Below are 14,516 nucleotides of genomic sequence, written 5' to 3'. Positions count from 1 at the left end.
GCAGAAAATTTGTAAACAGTTGCCTTACAAAATTTTATTTACTATCAATAAAAAGATGGGGAGTTTTGAAACCAAACACCAAACTACCAACATGAACAATGCCTTTTGCAGTTTTGGGGAAATAAATAAACTCCTTATTATGAATAAAATTGATCTGAAAGTATATACAATGAGACTATAAACTAATAGTGGATATGGATGAGATATACGACCATTCAAAGAGGAAAAGAAGAGCTGTGTGGTCAGCATTCTGATTTCTACTGCTCCCCCTCTGTCATTCTGGCTTAGAGGCCTGAGAGGACAGGAGGGTAGCATTAGCAGTTGATGATTGCTTTCCTTTACTGCCACCTGTCTCAGTCTATTATTCAAGTCCTTACATAATCGTCAAAGCCTTACTTTTCATTTGTTCCTTATAGGAATTCTGGCCCATCTAACGCCCTTTCCTTTGCTGTTTCACACCAGGCTCAAGCCTCACAATTTCCCCACAGCATTTTTCTTATTTGGAAGATCTTTATTTTTCACTTATTTCAAATGACTGAAGATTGCCTGTCATGACTTGGCTTAGAAAAGTATCAAGCTCCATGAACAGAGAACACACATAATTACAATGATAAGATGAAATGACAGATAACTTGATTTTACATTTTTAAACTAACAAAAACAAGATAGCAGGTTGTTTACTTTCTCTTCTGATACTATTAAATACAATAACAGTGGAAAAATTTGAATACTATTATATTTAAATCATGTTAAAACAGTGTCTGTTTCAAATGAGCATATAGCTCATTTAAAAAATGCTTATGGATAGTGCAAATTCCCAGTTTTACTATTAGAACTAAAATAAGGATCATCTTTTAGTCTTAATATTTAGGGATACTATTAATGTTAAAGTTCATTATTAAATTATGCTGATATTAGAAATATAGTTTTGAATAATTCTATATAAAACAAACTATATCCTAATCTGTATACTTCTAAAGAGTTTTGCTTGGTTTTGTTAATTAAAAATAAAAAATCCTCACATGCTAGCATTCTTAGAATCTTGTCCCTAAGAATCTAGAAGAATAAAGATTTAAAATGCAGGCAATTGCTTATTTAGGTGTGACACTCTTAAGACCATGCTGGCAAACATATAATACATGTATTAGATGGTTTCTCAATTTCTTCATTTTTGAGCTTGCTAATGTTTTATGGAAGGGGTAACCTTGTGCATTGTAGACTAGATGGCAGCATCGCTTCCAAATGGTGTCAAACAGAAATGTCTCCAGACATTGAAACATCCTCAGGGAAAGCAAAATTGCCTTTGGTTGAGAAGCATTATTTTAGATACCGCAAATATATTGGTAAAAAAGTTTTGCCTTAAAGCAAAAATAACTGAAATTATAAATTTTAAAGTAAATACAAATCTAAATGTTTCTTTTCAATTGATAAGAGGGCTGGTAATGTAGGTCAGTGGTAGAGTGCATACCTAGTGTGGATGAGAGCTTAGGTTCAATCCTCAGTACTACAAAAACAAAAATAATATCCCCAAAGACAAAGTCCAGACCCCCTAAACTGATAAGAAGATATAGCAAATTTGAACTTAAACCTATATAAATACAGTATATATTGTGTGAAAGGGAGAGGTTAATAAATATCAATAATTTGTATGTCATTTAGTGGTACTCCACTGAAATTATAGAATTTCAGAGTAGAAGACATTTTTGAGAAACAAAGTTGGCTTATATAGCATAGACTGGCCTCAAACTTGAAATTCTTTGACCTCAGAGTTCTGGGAAGACAGTCTTCTGTTCTGGGAAGCCTGAGATTCTAAGTAGCTAAATAACTTGCTTATGGCATTACAGTAAGTGGCATTTTTATGAATAGTGCTACCAATACCTGTTTAACAACTGTCCAGAAGAAACAATTGTACTCTAGGTTCAACCCCAGCAATACTGTAAAAAAGAAAACAGAGGAAACAAATGTACAACCTGTGGAGTTCCCAGTATGTTTCAGTATACTATACATAGTATGAGACATTTAGTTAGATTCGTGTTCCTAAACTGAAACAATAAGAAAGGGTCACCTGACATCTAAAAAAAGACAGATGGAAGTACTACAGTAGTAAAGAAACTTGTAATTCTGGCTGAAAATAATGCAGGTCCAAAGTGGCCTGTTTGAAGCAGAGTGTGGTGATAGATACCTGGAAATCCTAGCACTTGCGGAGCTGATGCAGGATCACTGGGGATTTGAGGCCAGTCTGGGCTACATAGTTAGATCCTATCTTAGAAAATGAATCATAAGCTAGGTATAGTGGTACATGCCTAGAATCCTAGACACTTGGGAGGCAGAATTAGAATTGCATTTTGAGACTAGCCCTGGAAAAAGTACTCAAGATCCTAATTTGAAAAACAAAGAAAAAAGCTGGGGGTATAGGTCAAGTGAGACACTGAATTCAAACTCCAGTACTTCCCCCTCCAAAAAATGTGGCCAAATTCAATAAAAAGAAGTTATCAAAATTCAAGTTTTGATTTGATAATCTATAACAGCATCGAATGGCCATTTGTGAATTTTGATATTAAAACATTTTTTTCTGAGATCCATTTTAAACTTATAAGAAAAATCTGAAATATGTTATATTTCTATGACCTTTCTGATATACTATTAACAGAATTCTTAACCTATTTGTCAGCCAAATGGTTGTACAGGTGCATACAAAAACCACACAGGTCATACTAATAGTTTACTTCAATTTCCTAAACTCTGATGAGGAAGAGAGTAAACACAAATATACTGCAAGCTATTATTATCCTCAAAACTATCTTTCACATTTCAAATATCAACATATAAGTGGTTCTTGGCTAAGTATACTTACACCACCAAAAAAATAAAACTGAATATGATTTTAGCTGAGGACACACACACATCCACATTAATAATGAACAAGTGCTATGACCCTGGGGCAAATAGGAGCAATATTTATCAAAATGTAAGCTATAGGGAAATCAATAAAACTTCTACTCTTTCACTCATTCATTCACCACTTCACTCACTAAACATTTAATTGTGTACCCACCGTATACTGGCTAGTGTTAGGGTAAAACAGTGAAAAAGGAAAGGATCCACAAGGTCATAATCTAACCATTTCATATCTGAGAATGAAGGTTACAGGGAATAAAAAACAGTCAATCTTAGATCCTTTTTATTCCTGGAAACAAAGAGAGGAAATGATTTCAAATAGGATAATATGAGTAGTTATATCCTGCTCTGTATCAACTTGACTTACTAAAAAGGATAACAGTCTTACAACTCAAAATAGACTTAAGACTTAAATGTAAGTAATAAAACTAAGAGAAGAAAACACAGAGGAAATGCTTCCCTTAAATTGGCCAAGATTTTTTTTTGATAAGACCCCTCCAAACACAAGACACAATAGCAAAAATGAACAAATGGAATTGCATCAAACTAAAAAGCTTCTGCACAGAAAAGGGAACAGATGAAGAAACAATCTACAGAATGGGACAAAATATTTGCAAACTATAATCTGACAAGAAGTTACCATTCAGAATATATAATTACTCAGTAAGAAAATCACCAACTAAAAATGAATAGACACTGTAAAGTCTATCACACAAATGGCCAACTGGTACATTAAAATGGGCTCAACATCTGAGAAATGTGAACCAAAAAAAGGAGGGATATCATGTGACCAACTTAGAATGGCTGTTGTCAAAATACAAAAGATGGGCTTGAGTGTGTGGCTCAGTGGCACAGCACATGCCTAGTAAGCCAAAGTTCTTGAGTTGAAACCCCAATACCACACACAAAAAAACTTCTCTCAAACCAACAAAGATTGCAAGTGATGTGGGGAAAATGGTTTATGGAGGTATAAATTAGGATAGCCACTATGTAAGTGTGTATGGAGATTCTCAGAAGAAACAACAACCAAAAAATATAACTAAGATCCTACTATATTACTCTTGGGTATATACTGAAAGAAAAATTCGGTATATCAAATAGACATCTGCACTCCAATGTTCACTGCAATGGATTTACAGTAGCAAGATGGAATCAACCTAAGTGTTCACTAGCTGATAAATGATAAATGGATAAGGAAAATGTGATGTGTATACATACCTGCCACTATTCAGCACGAAATCCTATCATTTGTGACAAATGGATGGAACTGGAGGAAATTATGTTAAGTGAAATAAGCCACACACAAAAAGGCAAGTACCGATCTCCCTCATACATAGAATCTAAAAAATTTATAAAAGTTGAAAGTAAACTGGTGCTTACTAGAGGATGGGTATTATATCTATATATACACACAAACTAAATCTGCATTTTAAAGGGAAACTAGTGAAATTTCATGAAGTAATTAGAAATGTATATAGCATATTAGAAAATTAAGGAGTTGCCTATATATTGAACTGTAATTCTGGTTATACCATTGAAATAGCAATACACCTGCTGCACTGAATGTTTATGCTGGGCACTGTTATATCCTTTATATTACTTAATCCCTTATATTATCTAAGACCAAACTCAAACATCCAATAAAGTAGTGACTATTAACAAATAACTTGCCCAAGTTTACAAGAATGGTAGCAGAACAGCTGGACATTCAGCTGTGCTCTGCTGATTCAAAGCCACATGTATTATCTCCTCTCTGTCCCTGTCTTTCTGCTACATTCCCAAGACAGAATACAAGAAGATTTTTCACAGGACAAACTTGGGGAGTAGTCAACAAAAAATACATTACAGAAAATTTTAAAGAGCAGGTGTATATTGTGGATGAGAGAGTGATATGAAATTAAATAAACAGAGGCTAAATGTGGGTCTTAAAAACCATGTAGATGTGAAATGTTTGTTTGTTTTCTTGTTCCAGTTTTGGAGCTTGAACTCAAGGCCTGGGTACTATTTCTGAGCTTTTAGGCTAAAGGAAAGCATTCTACCACTTGAGCCACACATCATCTAGCTTTATTTTTGGCTGTTACTTGGAGATAAGTCTCAGCTTTTTCACTCAAAGATAGCACTCTACCATTTTGAGCCACAGCGCCACTTCCAGTTTTCTGGTGGTTAATTGGAGATAAGAGTCTCATGGACCTTCCTGCTGACTTTGAACCACTATCCTCAGATCTTAGCCTCCTGAGCAGCTAGGATTACTGGTGTGAGACACTGGAGCCTGGCAATAGAAAGATTGTGAGACATAAATTATGTGATCAGTTAGGTATGTAATTTAGGAAGATCATTTTTGATGGCTGGAAATTGGATTTGATAGAGCAAGAGTACAGTTGTAAATACATTCCAGTAATTTGGGCAAGAAATGGTAGTAGTAGCTTGGTGAGTGAATATGCTAGAGAAATAAACTTCAGTTAGCTTCAATGTGTCCAAAATTACATTTTTTCAAACTTAGTGGTAAACAGGAAGATTGGAATTCAAAAATAGGCAATCTATTTTAGCCCTTTACTTTAACCACAATGCTTGGCTGTCTGATTTATTTATTTATTTTTGTTGAGGACGGAGTGCATGCTAAGCATGTACTGTACCACTGAATTATACCTCCAGATAAACTGCCTACCTGAATTTTTAGGGTTTACTAAAATGAAAGGTAAAAAGTTAAGAGTAAATTGGACAGAACTGAAAAGGGCAAATAGTGAACTATGGTTTAAAAAGCACATTGTAAAATAATTGATAAAGTTGCCATTATATCATGGAAACTCAACCCAAATAACTCAAGAGCTAAACAGTCTCACAAATGCTACCTATAGACTTGCAAACAAAATTACAAGAATATTAGCAATTTTAATATTTTAAGAAGATTATAGAGTGCTGATGCTTTATCCAAACTAACACAATTGAGGAACTAAGACATTTATTTTAATATAATTTTAACATATATTTTAAATAACATTTTTAACAAAAGCAAATGAATGCATAATAGCAGAGGGCAACCGTTAGGATTATTTTTGTTTTGTTTGTTTTTACCTAACAGAGTGATGTCCAGAAGTATAGTCTATTTTCCCAAATTTTTGTGATTGGTAACCATGTTTCTCCATTACATCCATCCATGTTGTATAGCTTGGATCTAGACCTTTAAAATTATTCCAAGATTCTGTTAAGTGAGTGAAGAGACCACTCCACATTGCTAGAGAGAAAACAAAGAAATTCTGATTAAAGTTTAATATGTTTTTTTAAATATTAAGGCAAGTACTCAAAGAGAAATCTACTAGTTTGGAGTGCATACTCTAGAATAAGACATACCTTTATGAAGTACTAAACTTACAAGACATTTATAATTACATCTCACTTTATTTGTGGGACTACTCAGCAAGGAATTACTTCTTCCATTTAATAGATGAGTTGACTGGGTCTGAGAAGTCAAGTTGCTTACAGTATTTAAGCTGCATTTCAGTGGGGACTAAATACAAAGCCTGCATAACTAGCCATTTGTGGACATAAAAGCAATCTCTAAAGTATTTTTTGGTTAATTTCTACATCATAAATCAGTCAACTGTGGGGAGGGAAAGTGGGAGAAATATGAGGGAAGGGGTAACAAGTTTTCAATAAATGTATTTATTACCTTACTTAAGTAACTGTAACCCCTCTGTACATCACCTTGACAATAAAAAAATGAAAAAAATCAATCAACTAAGTGTAGACCTTGTCTCACCTGCATCTTTACGGATTTTCCCTATTCCTTGTCCTCTCACTGTATCTTCATAAAAAACTGAGTCATTTTCTATGACTGCTAATTTAACAGATGCTCTTTTTCTTTTCCCATTGGAATAAGCTTTCTGTTCTCTTCTTTAAATAAATGCTTTCTGAGAGCTGCCTCAGGGAATTACCTGGGTTTGTATACCAATCACTGAACTTAGTGAGTGGCTTTTGATTAGTTACCTAACTTTGTATATATTTTAGTTTTCCCCTGAAAAAATGGGGATAATGGCATTATCTACCTTGTAGAAATATTTTGAGAATTATATACATTAATATATACGGCACTTAGAATATTGTCACATAGAGTAAGTGCAATTAAATATTAGTTTCTGTTACTACTATCCCTTCTCTTTCTTTTAGGCAGTCTGTTATCTGTAACATTTTGGAGTTTATTTATCACTTTTTTAATGTTGACTATGCTGTAAGGGACACTGCATAAACAGCATTTTGTAGATAAGGAATTGGAATGACTTGCCATGTAAATGTGGCCCACTAAAGATCAGATTTCAAGTCAATACAGGATAAAAAAGGAGCAAAAATGTTCTTAAATATGTCCGAGGTTTCATTATTGAAAAATTAATTTAAATGTAGTTTAGGTTTCCTTTAAGTATTGGTGATAATGTAGCTCACAGTGTTGAAAATATAGGTGAAAGAGCTTGCCATCGCAGAGAATATCATCTCAGTAACTTTCAGATGAAACCATATTTTTGAATCCTAGTTATGGGTTTCTAGGAAGATAATCATAGAACAGAAGCACAGAAGAAAAGGAATGCAATTGTCAGACAGTAGACACTGGCATTTTACAATTAAAATTATGCCTACTTGTAGGCATAATTATTATTAAATTATTGTAAAAATTATTTTTTAAATTATTGTAAAAAAATCAACAATTAGATTTGAGACAGAAGTGAAATGAGACAGAAGAGACAAATTTGAGTATGAGAAATCCTAACTGTTTAGCAACACCAAAGTTCTACTTAATATCTCTTTGGAGATTGAACGCTTTCAGGAAGTGTATTTCCTCATTTGGTTAGTCAGAAGATTCTTAGTCATGAATCACAAGGAAATAAATCAGAAACATATGATTAGATCTTAAATACAATCAGTATCTTAGATAACAAAAATTCCTTATATTAAAAACTAAAATTCTAACAACCTCAATACTCACTATATACTTTAGGTTTTTTGTTTTGTTTTTGGGTCCAGTCGTGGGGCCTGAACTCTGGGCCTGGGCGCTGTCTCTCAGCTCTGCAGCTCAAGGCTAGTGCTCTACTACTTGAGCCACAGCACCACTTCCGGCTTTTTTCTTTTTGCTTATGTGGTACTGAGGAATCGAACCCAGGGCCTCAGGCATGCAAGGCAAGCGCTCTACCACTGAGCCACCTTCCGAGCTCACTATATACTTTAGAACACATCTCATATCAAAATACTTTTATTAGGTGTTAAATATGACTTCAATATTCTTTTGGGAATAATGTTTTAAACTGAGAATATATTTTGAGGATCCATTACGCATGTCCATACCTGCACGTGATGGACAACAGATTGGAGAGTTTGTATAGGCATTGAGAAAGGAAGTGCCTTGCGCTTTCAGGTAGTCGATAAAAGGAAGTTTTACTACCTGACTTCCTGGATGATATGTTAATCTTCCATCCTAGAATAAAGGAATTTAACTGATTACATTATAAAAAAGAAAATTATTTAACTCTAATCATGAAATTCACAGTAGCAGAAGATTTCAATATGACTGTACAAGACCTATTTCATCTATCTAATCTGTTGACATAGTTGTTACCTATTATATAAGGGAATGTTAATTTACATGTAATTCTTTTATATTCTAAGGCAATATCAGATTTTTCCTTTCTGCTTTTGGCAACTCAGGCTTTTGTCTTTAAAAAAATCTTTAAGTAGTTGTATAAAGGGGTTTTAACTCAAAATGTCAGTAGTATACATCTTGATCAATGCATCCCTTTCATCATTGGCAATGTAGCTAAAAGTTTCCTTATTTTATGCTGAGGTTCTCATTTCCTCTCTGCTGCTTTTTTTGCAGAAGATTGTCTGGTCTCCTTAGCTTGTTTTTCCTACTGAAATCTTTGTTATACTAGTAAATTGGAGTAAGAACAAGTGAGGCACTAGCATCCTTTGCCTGCTGTACCTGGTATACAGCCTCTGTCCTCTAATGTGAAGTGAATGGAGGAAATGGATCCTCAATATTTCATCTTCACTCACCTGAAATTTAGTGTCTTCAGCTTTGATTTGGAGATGAGTACGCTGGTAGTTGTCACTTTTGATGAGATACAGTAACCTGTGATTTACACTAAGAGGAAAGGGAACCCTGTCTTCTGAGCTACACTTGCCTCTTGTCAAGCTATGCCTTGGTTCAGTATCTTTAATAGATTTTCCTTGAATAAACCTTTTTTCATTTGGCAAATGCCCTTGGGGAAATTTCAAGACATCATAAAGGTTTGAAATATTATTTTTAAGATTTTTAGCTGGAGGCATGTCTCAAACACTACAGTGTCTGTTTAGTAATGGTGAAGCTCTGAGTTTAAATCCCAATACTACAAACAAAACAGGACCCCAATCCTCCCTCCCTACAAAAGCTTTTATATTTATTTTATCTTATTTTGTTTGTGAACATACTGTACAGAGGGGTTACAATTACATGGGCAGGATAATGCATACATTTCTTACCAAGCATTGCAGCCTCCTCCTTTGTTTACCCTTCCCCTCCCTTCCCAGCCTCTTCCCTCCCCCCCATCCCAATCCTTCCCCTCCCTTCCCTCCCCCTCCCCCCCACATTGTAAAGCTCGTTTTTGACATGACAATTTGTACTTCTCATTGTTGCAACAGGTCCACCTGAATCCTTAAACGACAAAAGCTTTTATATTTATCTCCTTAAAATAAAATGTACTATTTTTTTTTTTGCCACAAGTTCTGGTTTAAGTGCCCTTTCTTACTGCCTTAAGAGTTATAAAAACAACAGATCTTAATTTCAAGAACCTTTAATAAACTGGTATAGTGTAACCAGAGGGAATATTTCAAATTTGAAGAGTCTGAAGAGTGCTTTGACTGTATCCTTGAATATATTAAGAAACTGTTAGATGCATTCAGCACCATCATAATTTGTAATAATGACTATTTTCATATGTGTGTATATCTCCTCATAGTCTTAAATTTGAATAGAAACCAACAATTAGGGGCTTATTAGTTCTAGGACTTTGAGGTGGACAAACTTAGAAATACATATATTTCACAAAGTGGGAAGAAATTTTGAGATCATTCTGCGAGTTTCTGCTCCAATTTAAAGCTACATATATATATATATATATATACATATACATATACATATACATATACATATACATATACACACATACATATGCATACATAGAATTCTTCTGTCGTATGAAGGAGTAGATTTAAATCATTGCAGGATTAGAGACCTTAGTAAGGAAATGAAGTGAATCTCTTCACTTCTCATCCACATATTCCTGCAAACTTAGGCGAACTGGCAAATGTTTTCTGGAAAGCTTTTATGGAGATGAAAGAATATTATTTTGCTTCCCAAAGGAATCAAACTTAAAGTTTATTCACAGTTGAAAAACACGAACAATCATGAAAGATTTGGGCTGAGGAAGGCTGAGACGGTAGAGAGATCGCTCAGGACACGAGTTCGAGTCCAGCCTGCGTAAGGAAGCTAATTTGAGAAAAGATGTTACCAGAAAGCGTTCTATTCGCTGTGGCTTTACACGTCCGCACGTGTACATGGTGTAGGTGTGTGCATCGAGCGTGTTTTGGACCAGGGTGTCAGGCAGCCCCGAACAGAGTTTGAGACCCGCAGCAGCGACTGCCGTCGACCCTCCCGGTACTCACGAAGGAGTCGCTCACGACCAGCACCACGTTAGGCTGCTTGACTTCTCCCGGCTTCACGTTCCCTGAGTTGGGGGTCGGGATCGGGGTCGGGATCGGGGTCGGGGTCGGGGTCAGGGTCGGCACCGGTGTCGGCACGGGCGTCGGCGCCGGCGCTGCCAGCACCGAGGCTGCGACCACCGACACCCATAGCAGTAGCATGGCAGGTGGCGGTTCCGCACCGCGGCCACTGGGCCCGCCGCCTCTGGAAGTCTCTCCTCGGCCGCGGAGCGCCGGGACAGCGAACTTGCAATTTGGTTTCTGTACCGTTCAATAACGCAGAACATCATCCGGAGAACTACAATTCCCAGAAGGCTCAGAGGGCGCACATGCGCACAGGCCTTAACACGCAGACATTTTCATCAAACACCGAACGAACTAAATTTTCCCCTCTTCCTCCTCCACCCCCCCGCCGGTCACGTGATGGATACCTGGTAAAGGCGCATGCGCCCTCCGTCCAGGTTTGGCATTTGAGGGGCCCCGCATCTCTCCCAGGTGGGTTCCTTGTCGGTGTCACTATTGCAGAAGTTGGCGCTTACGAGCAGTGTGGAGAAGTGATTGTGTGAGAGAGGAACAAGATCGGACCCCGGGGATGTTTGTTTTGCGCCGCGCAAACGTAGCCGGGTTGGGCGTGCGGGACTCCGGCAATGCTGAGGTGGCGGCGCGTCTGTCACTAGTTGGCTGGGGCGGTTCCCGGTGGGCTTCGGGCTGGGCGCCTCGGGTGAGGTGGGGCCCGGGGACGTGTCTGGCCTCCCTCCCCTCCTCGCCTCTCCCGGCTGGTGCAGTCAGGACACAGTGAGCTGCGGTAGGGGTGGAGCGGGGCCTACCCTGGAGCTTCGGGTTCTAGGCGGGGTTCTTTCTAGCTGATTGCAAAGGATTGGGAATCAAGCCCGAACGAGATGTAAAAGGGAGATTTGTTAGCTTGTGTGCTGGCCTCGGTGAATGGGCGTGGGTTCAGCAAGACAGTGTTTTACTGTGGAATAATCAGCTCTCCCCCTTTTGAGGGTTGAACTCTTTTTGGATCATTCTGAAGGAGAAATGTTTGCCTCCAAGCTAATTTCTTTATTTAATTATAGGCATGTAATTGCACGTCGCGTTAGTTTTTGCCATTTTGATTGGAAAAAAGAGGAAATGAACTACTTAAAGATCAACTCCTCATATTGATATCTGGCTTTTGCATAGCATATTTATCATAAGAGAAGATCTTAAATAGTTAATAAATAGCACTATGTAGTAAACATTATATTCAGCATTTGTTGAACACCTATTGTGTACTAGATGCTTTTCCTTGGGATGTTTTCTGTAGTCCTCATTCTGACAATTTGGCAGATAGAAAATGTATTTGGGGAGGTTACATGTCTGGTTCAAGGTTACACAGGGAGATGTTCTGAACAGGAGTGGAATTGAGCAGTCTTTTCCCTAATTCACTAGATATTTTGTCTAGAGTTCAATAACAAATTTATGACAATTTCCTGACAATATCTATTTGTGAACCAGAGTTTGAACACAAGAAGCTTACATTCTAGTGAAGAAAACACTGCAGACATAAAATAATAATAAATATGAAAGGTAATACAACTAGGCTTTCTCTTGTGCAGGATATACTTCCAAAAGTTGTTTTAATTTGGACTGTAGAACATACTTTCCATTGAAACAATATCTGCTGGTATTTGGAGCCATAAAACTAATTTAATCACTTTTAATTTTTTCCTGTGACATGCTACTGTTGCTGTGATCTATATTTGCTCTCTATGGCTATTTTCACAGGCCTTATTCTGATGACAGGATTTCAGAACTTTTCTTCCACTTTCTCTCTGGAAGTATCCGTGAGAACAAGTGCTGTCGTAGGTTGGAACTAGGTAGATACTTTTAAGGCCTCAAAAAGTGGATACTGGTTTTATTTTCTTTCTGACATTGTTAGTGCTTCACTATTTCTGCCAAGTGTTTGTTCAAGCAGTGCTTTTTCATCTCCACTGATGGGAAACCCATTTCTTTTGAGTATCCTGTTCCACATTTGTCTTGTTATAAAAGTTCTTAGTTAAGCTAAATCTGATCTTTCTTTAGTTTTAACTGTTTTAATTCATTGCGGTTTTTTATTGGATAATTTCACACTTTGAACAATTCCTTTTCCCATTTCTTCACTAATTATCTTCTTCGTAGTCTTCCCTTAATTTCTTCTGATAATGCTAGTTCTCGTACAATTTCAGGCTTCATAGTTATTTTGGACACTCTTCTGAACATAAATCATTTTTGCTAATCATTACCATATTCTGTCAGAATGGGTGCTTTTTTTTCTTTTTATTGGTAGTACTGGGTTTTAATTTCTGGCTCTCCATTTACTGGACTAGTACTCTACCACTTGAGCCATACTTGCTAGTTTGCCTTTTTTCTGGTTAGTGGGTTATGGAGTCTTTGAGTCGTTGTAGTCTTTTCTGCCTTGGCTGGTTTTGAGCCATGAATCTTCAGGTCTCAGCCCCCTAAGTAGCTAGGATTCTATAGTAGGACTAGAGGGTGCTGCAAAAGACTTTAGGACATGCAAATTCATATAATTGATAACTTCAAGGGATAAAATTGCCTTTTTGTGTGATCTCTTTCTAATTTATAAAATATAGGTTACTTTTTAAATTTAACTTACGTTGGGTAGAAACTTTGTGTGATGGAAATACAAAAATTTTTTTTTTTTGGGTCCGGTCGTGGGAATTGAACTCTGGGCCTGGGTGCTGTCCCTCAGCTTTTCAGCTCAAGGCTAGCGCTCTACCACTTGAGCCACAGCGCCACTTCCGGCTTTTTTTTTCTACTTATGTGGTGCTGAGGAATTGAACTCAGGGCCTCAGGCATGCAAGGCAAGCACTCTACCACTGAGCCACCTTCCCAGCCTGGAAATACAAAAATTTTTATTGTATGAAAATTTGCAAAAAATATGCAAATGCCCTTATTTTAAAATCTCAGATGGGAGTGAGCAAAATTAGGGAAGAGAGATATTAGGGAAAAGCATTAATAGCTGTTTGTGGAGAACATTAAAGATACTTGAAATGGTGAAAGCACTTAAAATAGAGGGAAATATCCCAAATGCATGAGCATTGGGTTTCTTATCATTTTTGATAATAAGTTTTTATTTTATAAATGGTTTGAAGGAGGCCTGGTATTGCTTTTCAATAAATGTTTCTTTAAAAATTGGTGAATGTGCCTCTTGCTTTACCCTACCTCCTCTAAAAAAAAAAAAGACTATTTTTCAGGGCTAGAATGTAGCAAATTACTTTGTGCTTTGAAACTCATATGCTTACATACATGTATATATATTTATACAAATGGTAGATGAAGGGAAAGAGCCTGGATTCCAGCATCTTTTGCTAACTGAAGAGGGAAAGGAAAGAGGATAGATGATTACATTGATGCATAGGAAATTGTACTTATGGATATGCATGTATGTGGAAGGATATTGGATACTAGAATTAGTTACCCAGAGAACATGTAGCGTGTTTCTTGTGTTTTTAAAAATACAACTTTAAAAATTTTTGATGGTTTCCTTCTTGCTGCTTTATTTAAGCCCAGGCTTGTCTGTCTGACTTCAGGTTATATAATTTTAGGCTCTACTTAACTTGATTTTTTTCCATTATTTCATAAGACTTTTCTGAGCTATTCTGCCTACTTTTCTAGTCATTCCTGTTACTTAGTCTACTCATTTTAATATTTCTTTGTGAAGACAGTTGTTTGTGATTTAAGTAATTTTTTTCTTTTTAAAAAAATTTATTGTAAAGATAATGTATATTTTTTCCTTTTCTCCCTTATGTAATCTCGTTCCTTGTCAAGTAATTATTTTACATAGAACATTCTTTTTTAAATTCCTGTTGCCCTTCTGCTTATTATTCCTTAGTTTAGCCTTTGGTTCAGCAATGATT

General features: G+C 36.5%; 2 protein-coding genes across 5 annotated transcripts in view; one reads left to right on the top strand and one right to left on the bottom strand.

Annotated features, from left to right (window-relative positions):
• Positions 1-10,890, bottom strand: part of Arsk (arylsulfatase family, member K) — a 30,033-nt gene extending 19,143 nt beyond the window's left edge. The window contains exons 1-3 of the mRNA XM_013022085.1: positions 10,582-10,890; positions 8,227-8,356; positions 5,971-6,130 (exon numbers count right to left, since the gene is read on the bottom strand). Coding sequence (XP_012877539.1) covers positions 5,971-6,130; positions 8,227-8,356; positions 10,582-10,779 — 488 coding nt within the window. The 5' untranslated portion in view covers positions 10,780-10,890. The remainder of the gene's footprint in view (positions 1-5,970; positions 6,131-8,226; positions 8,357-10,581) is intronic.
• Positions 10,891-11,057: 167 nt separating this feature from the next.
• The window catches only part of Ttc37 (tetratricopeptide repeat domain 37), an 87,668-nt gene continuing 84,209 nt past the window's right edge, over positions 11,058-14,516 (top strand). Inside the window, exon 1 of one of the 4 annotated variants that reach the window (XM_013022068.1) lies at positions 11,058-11,112. Coding sequence is in view for 2 of the 4 variants with exons in the window: in XM_013022072.1 (XP_012877526.1) it covers positions 11,265-11,272 (8 nt within the window). In the remaining 2 variants the exon portion in view is untranslated. Of the gene's footprint in view, positions 11,113-11,252; positions 11,273-12,456; positions 12,477-14,516 lie in introns of those variants that run through there. The other 3 variants (XM_013022072.1, XM_013022067.1, XM_013022071.1) reach the window with 3 other exon arrangements.

Source organism: Dipodomys ordii, unplaced genomic scaffold, assembly GCF_000151885.1.
Source record: "Dipodomys ordii isolate 6190 unplaced genomic scaffold, Dord_2.0 Scaffold59, whole genome shotgun sequence".
In the NCBI taxonomy this organism is placed as follows: domain Eukaryota; kingdom Metazoa; phylum Chordata; class Mammalia; order Rodentia; family Heteromyidae; genus Dipodomys; species Dipodomys ordii.
The sequence above is the reverse complement of the archived record's forward strand: the minus strand, read 5'-3'. Positions and strand labels throughout refer to the sequence as shown.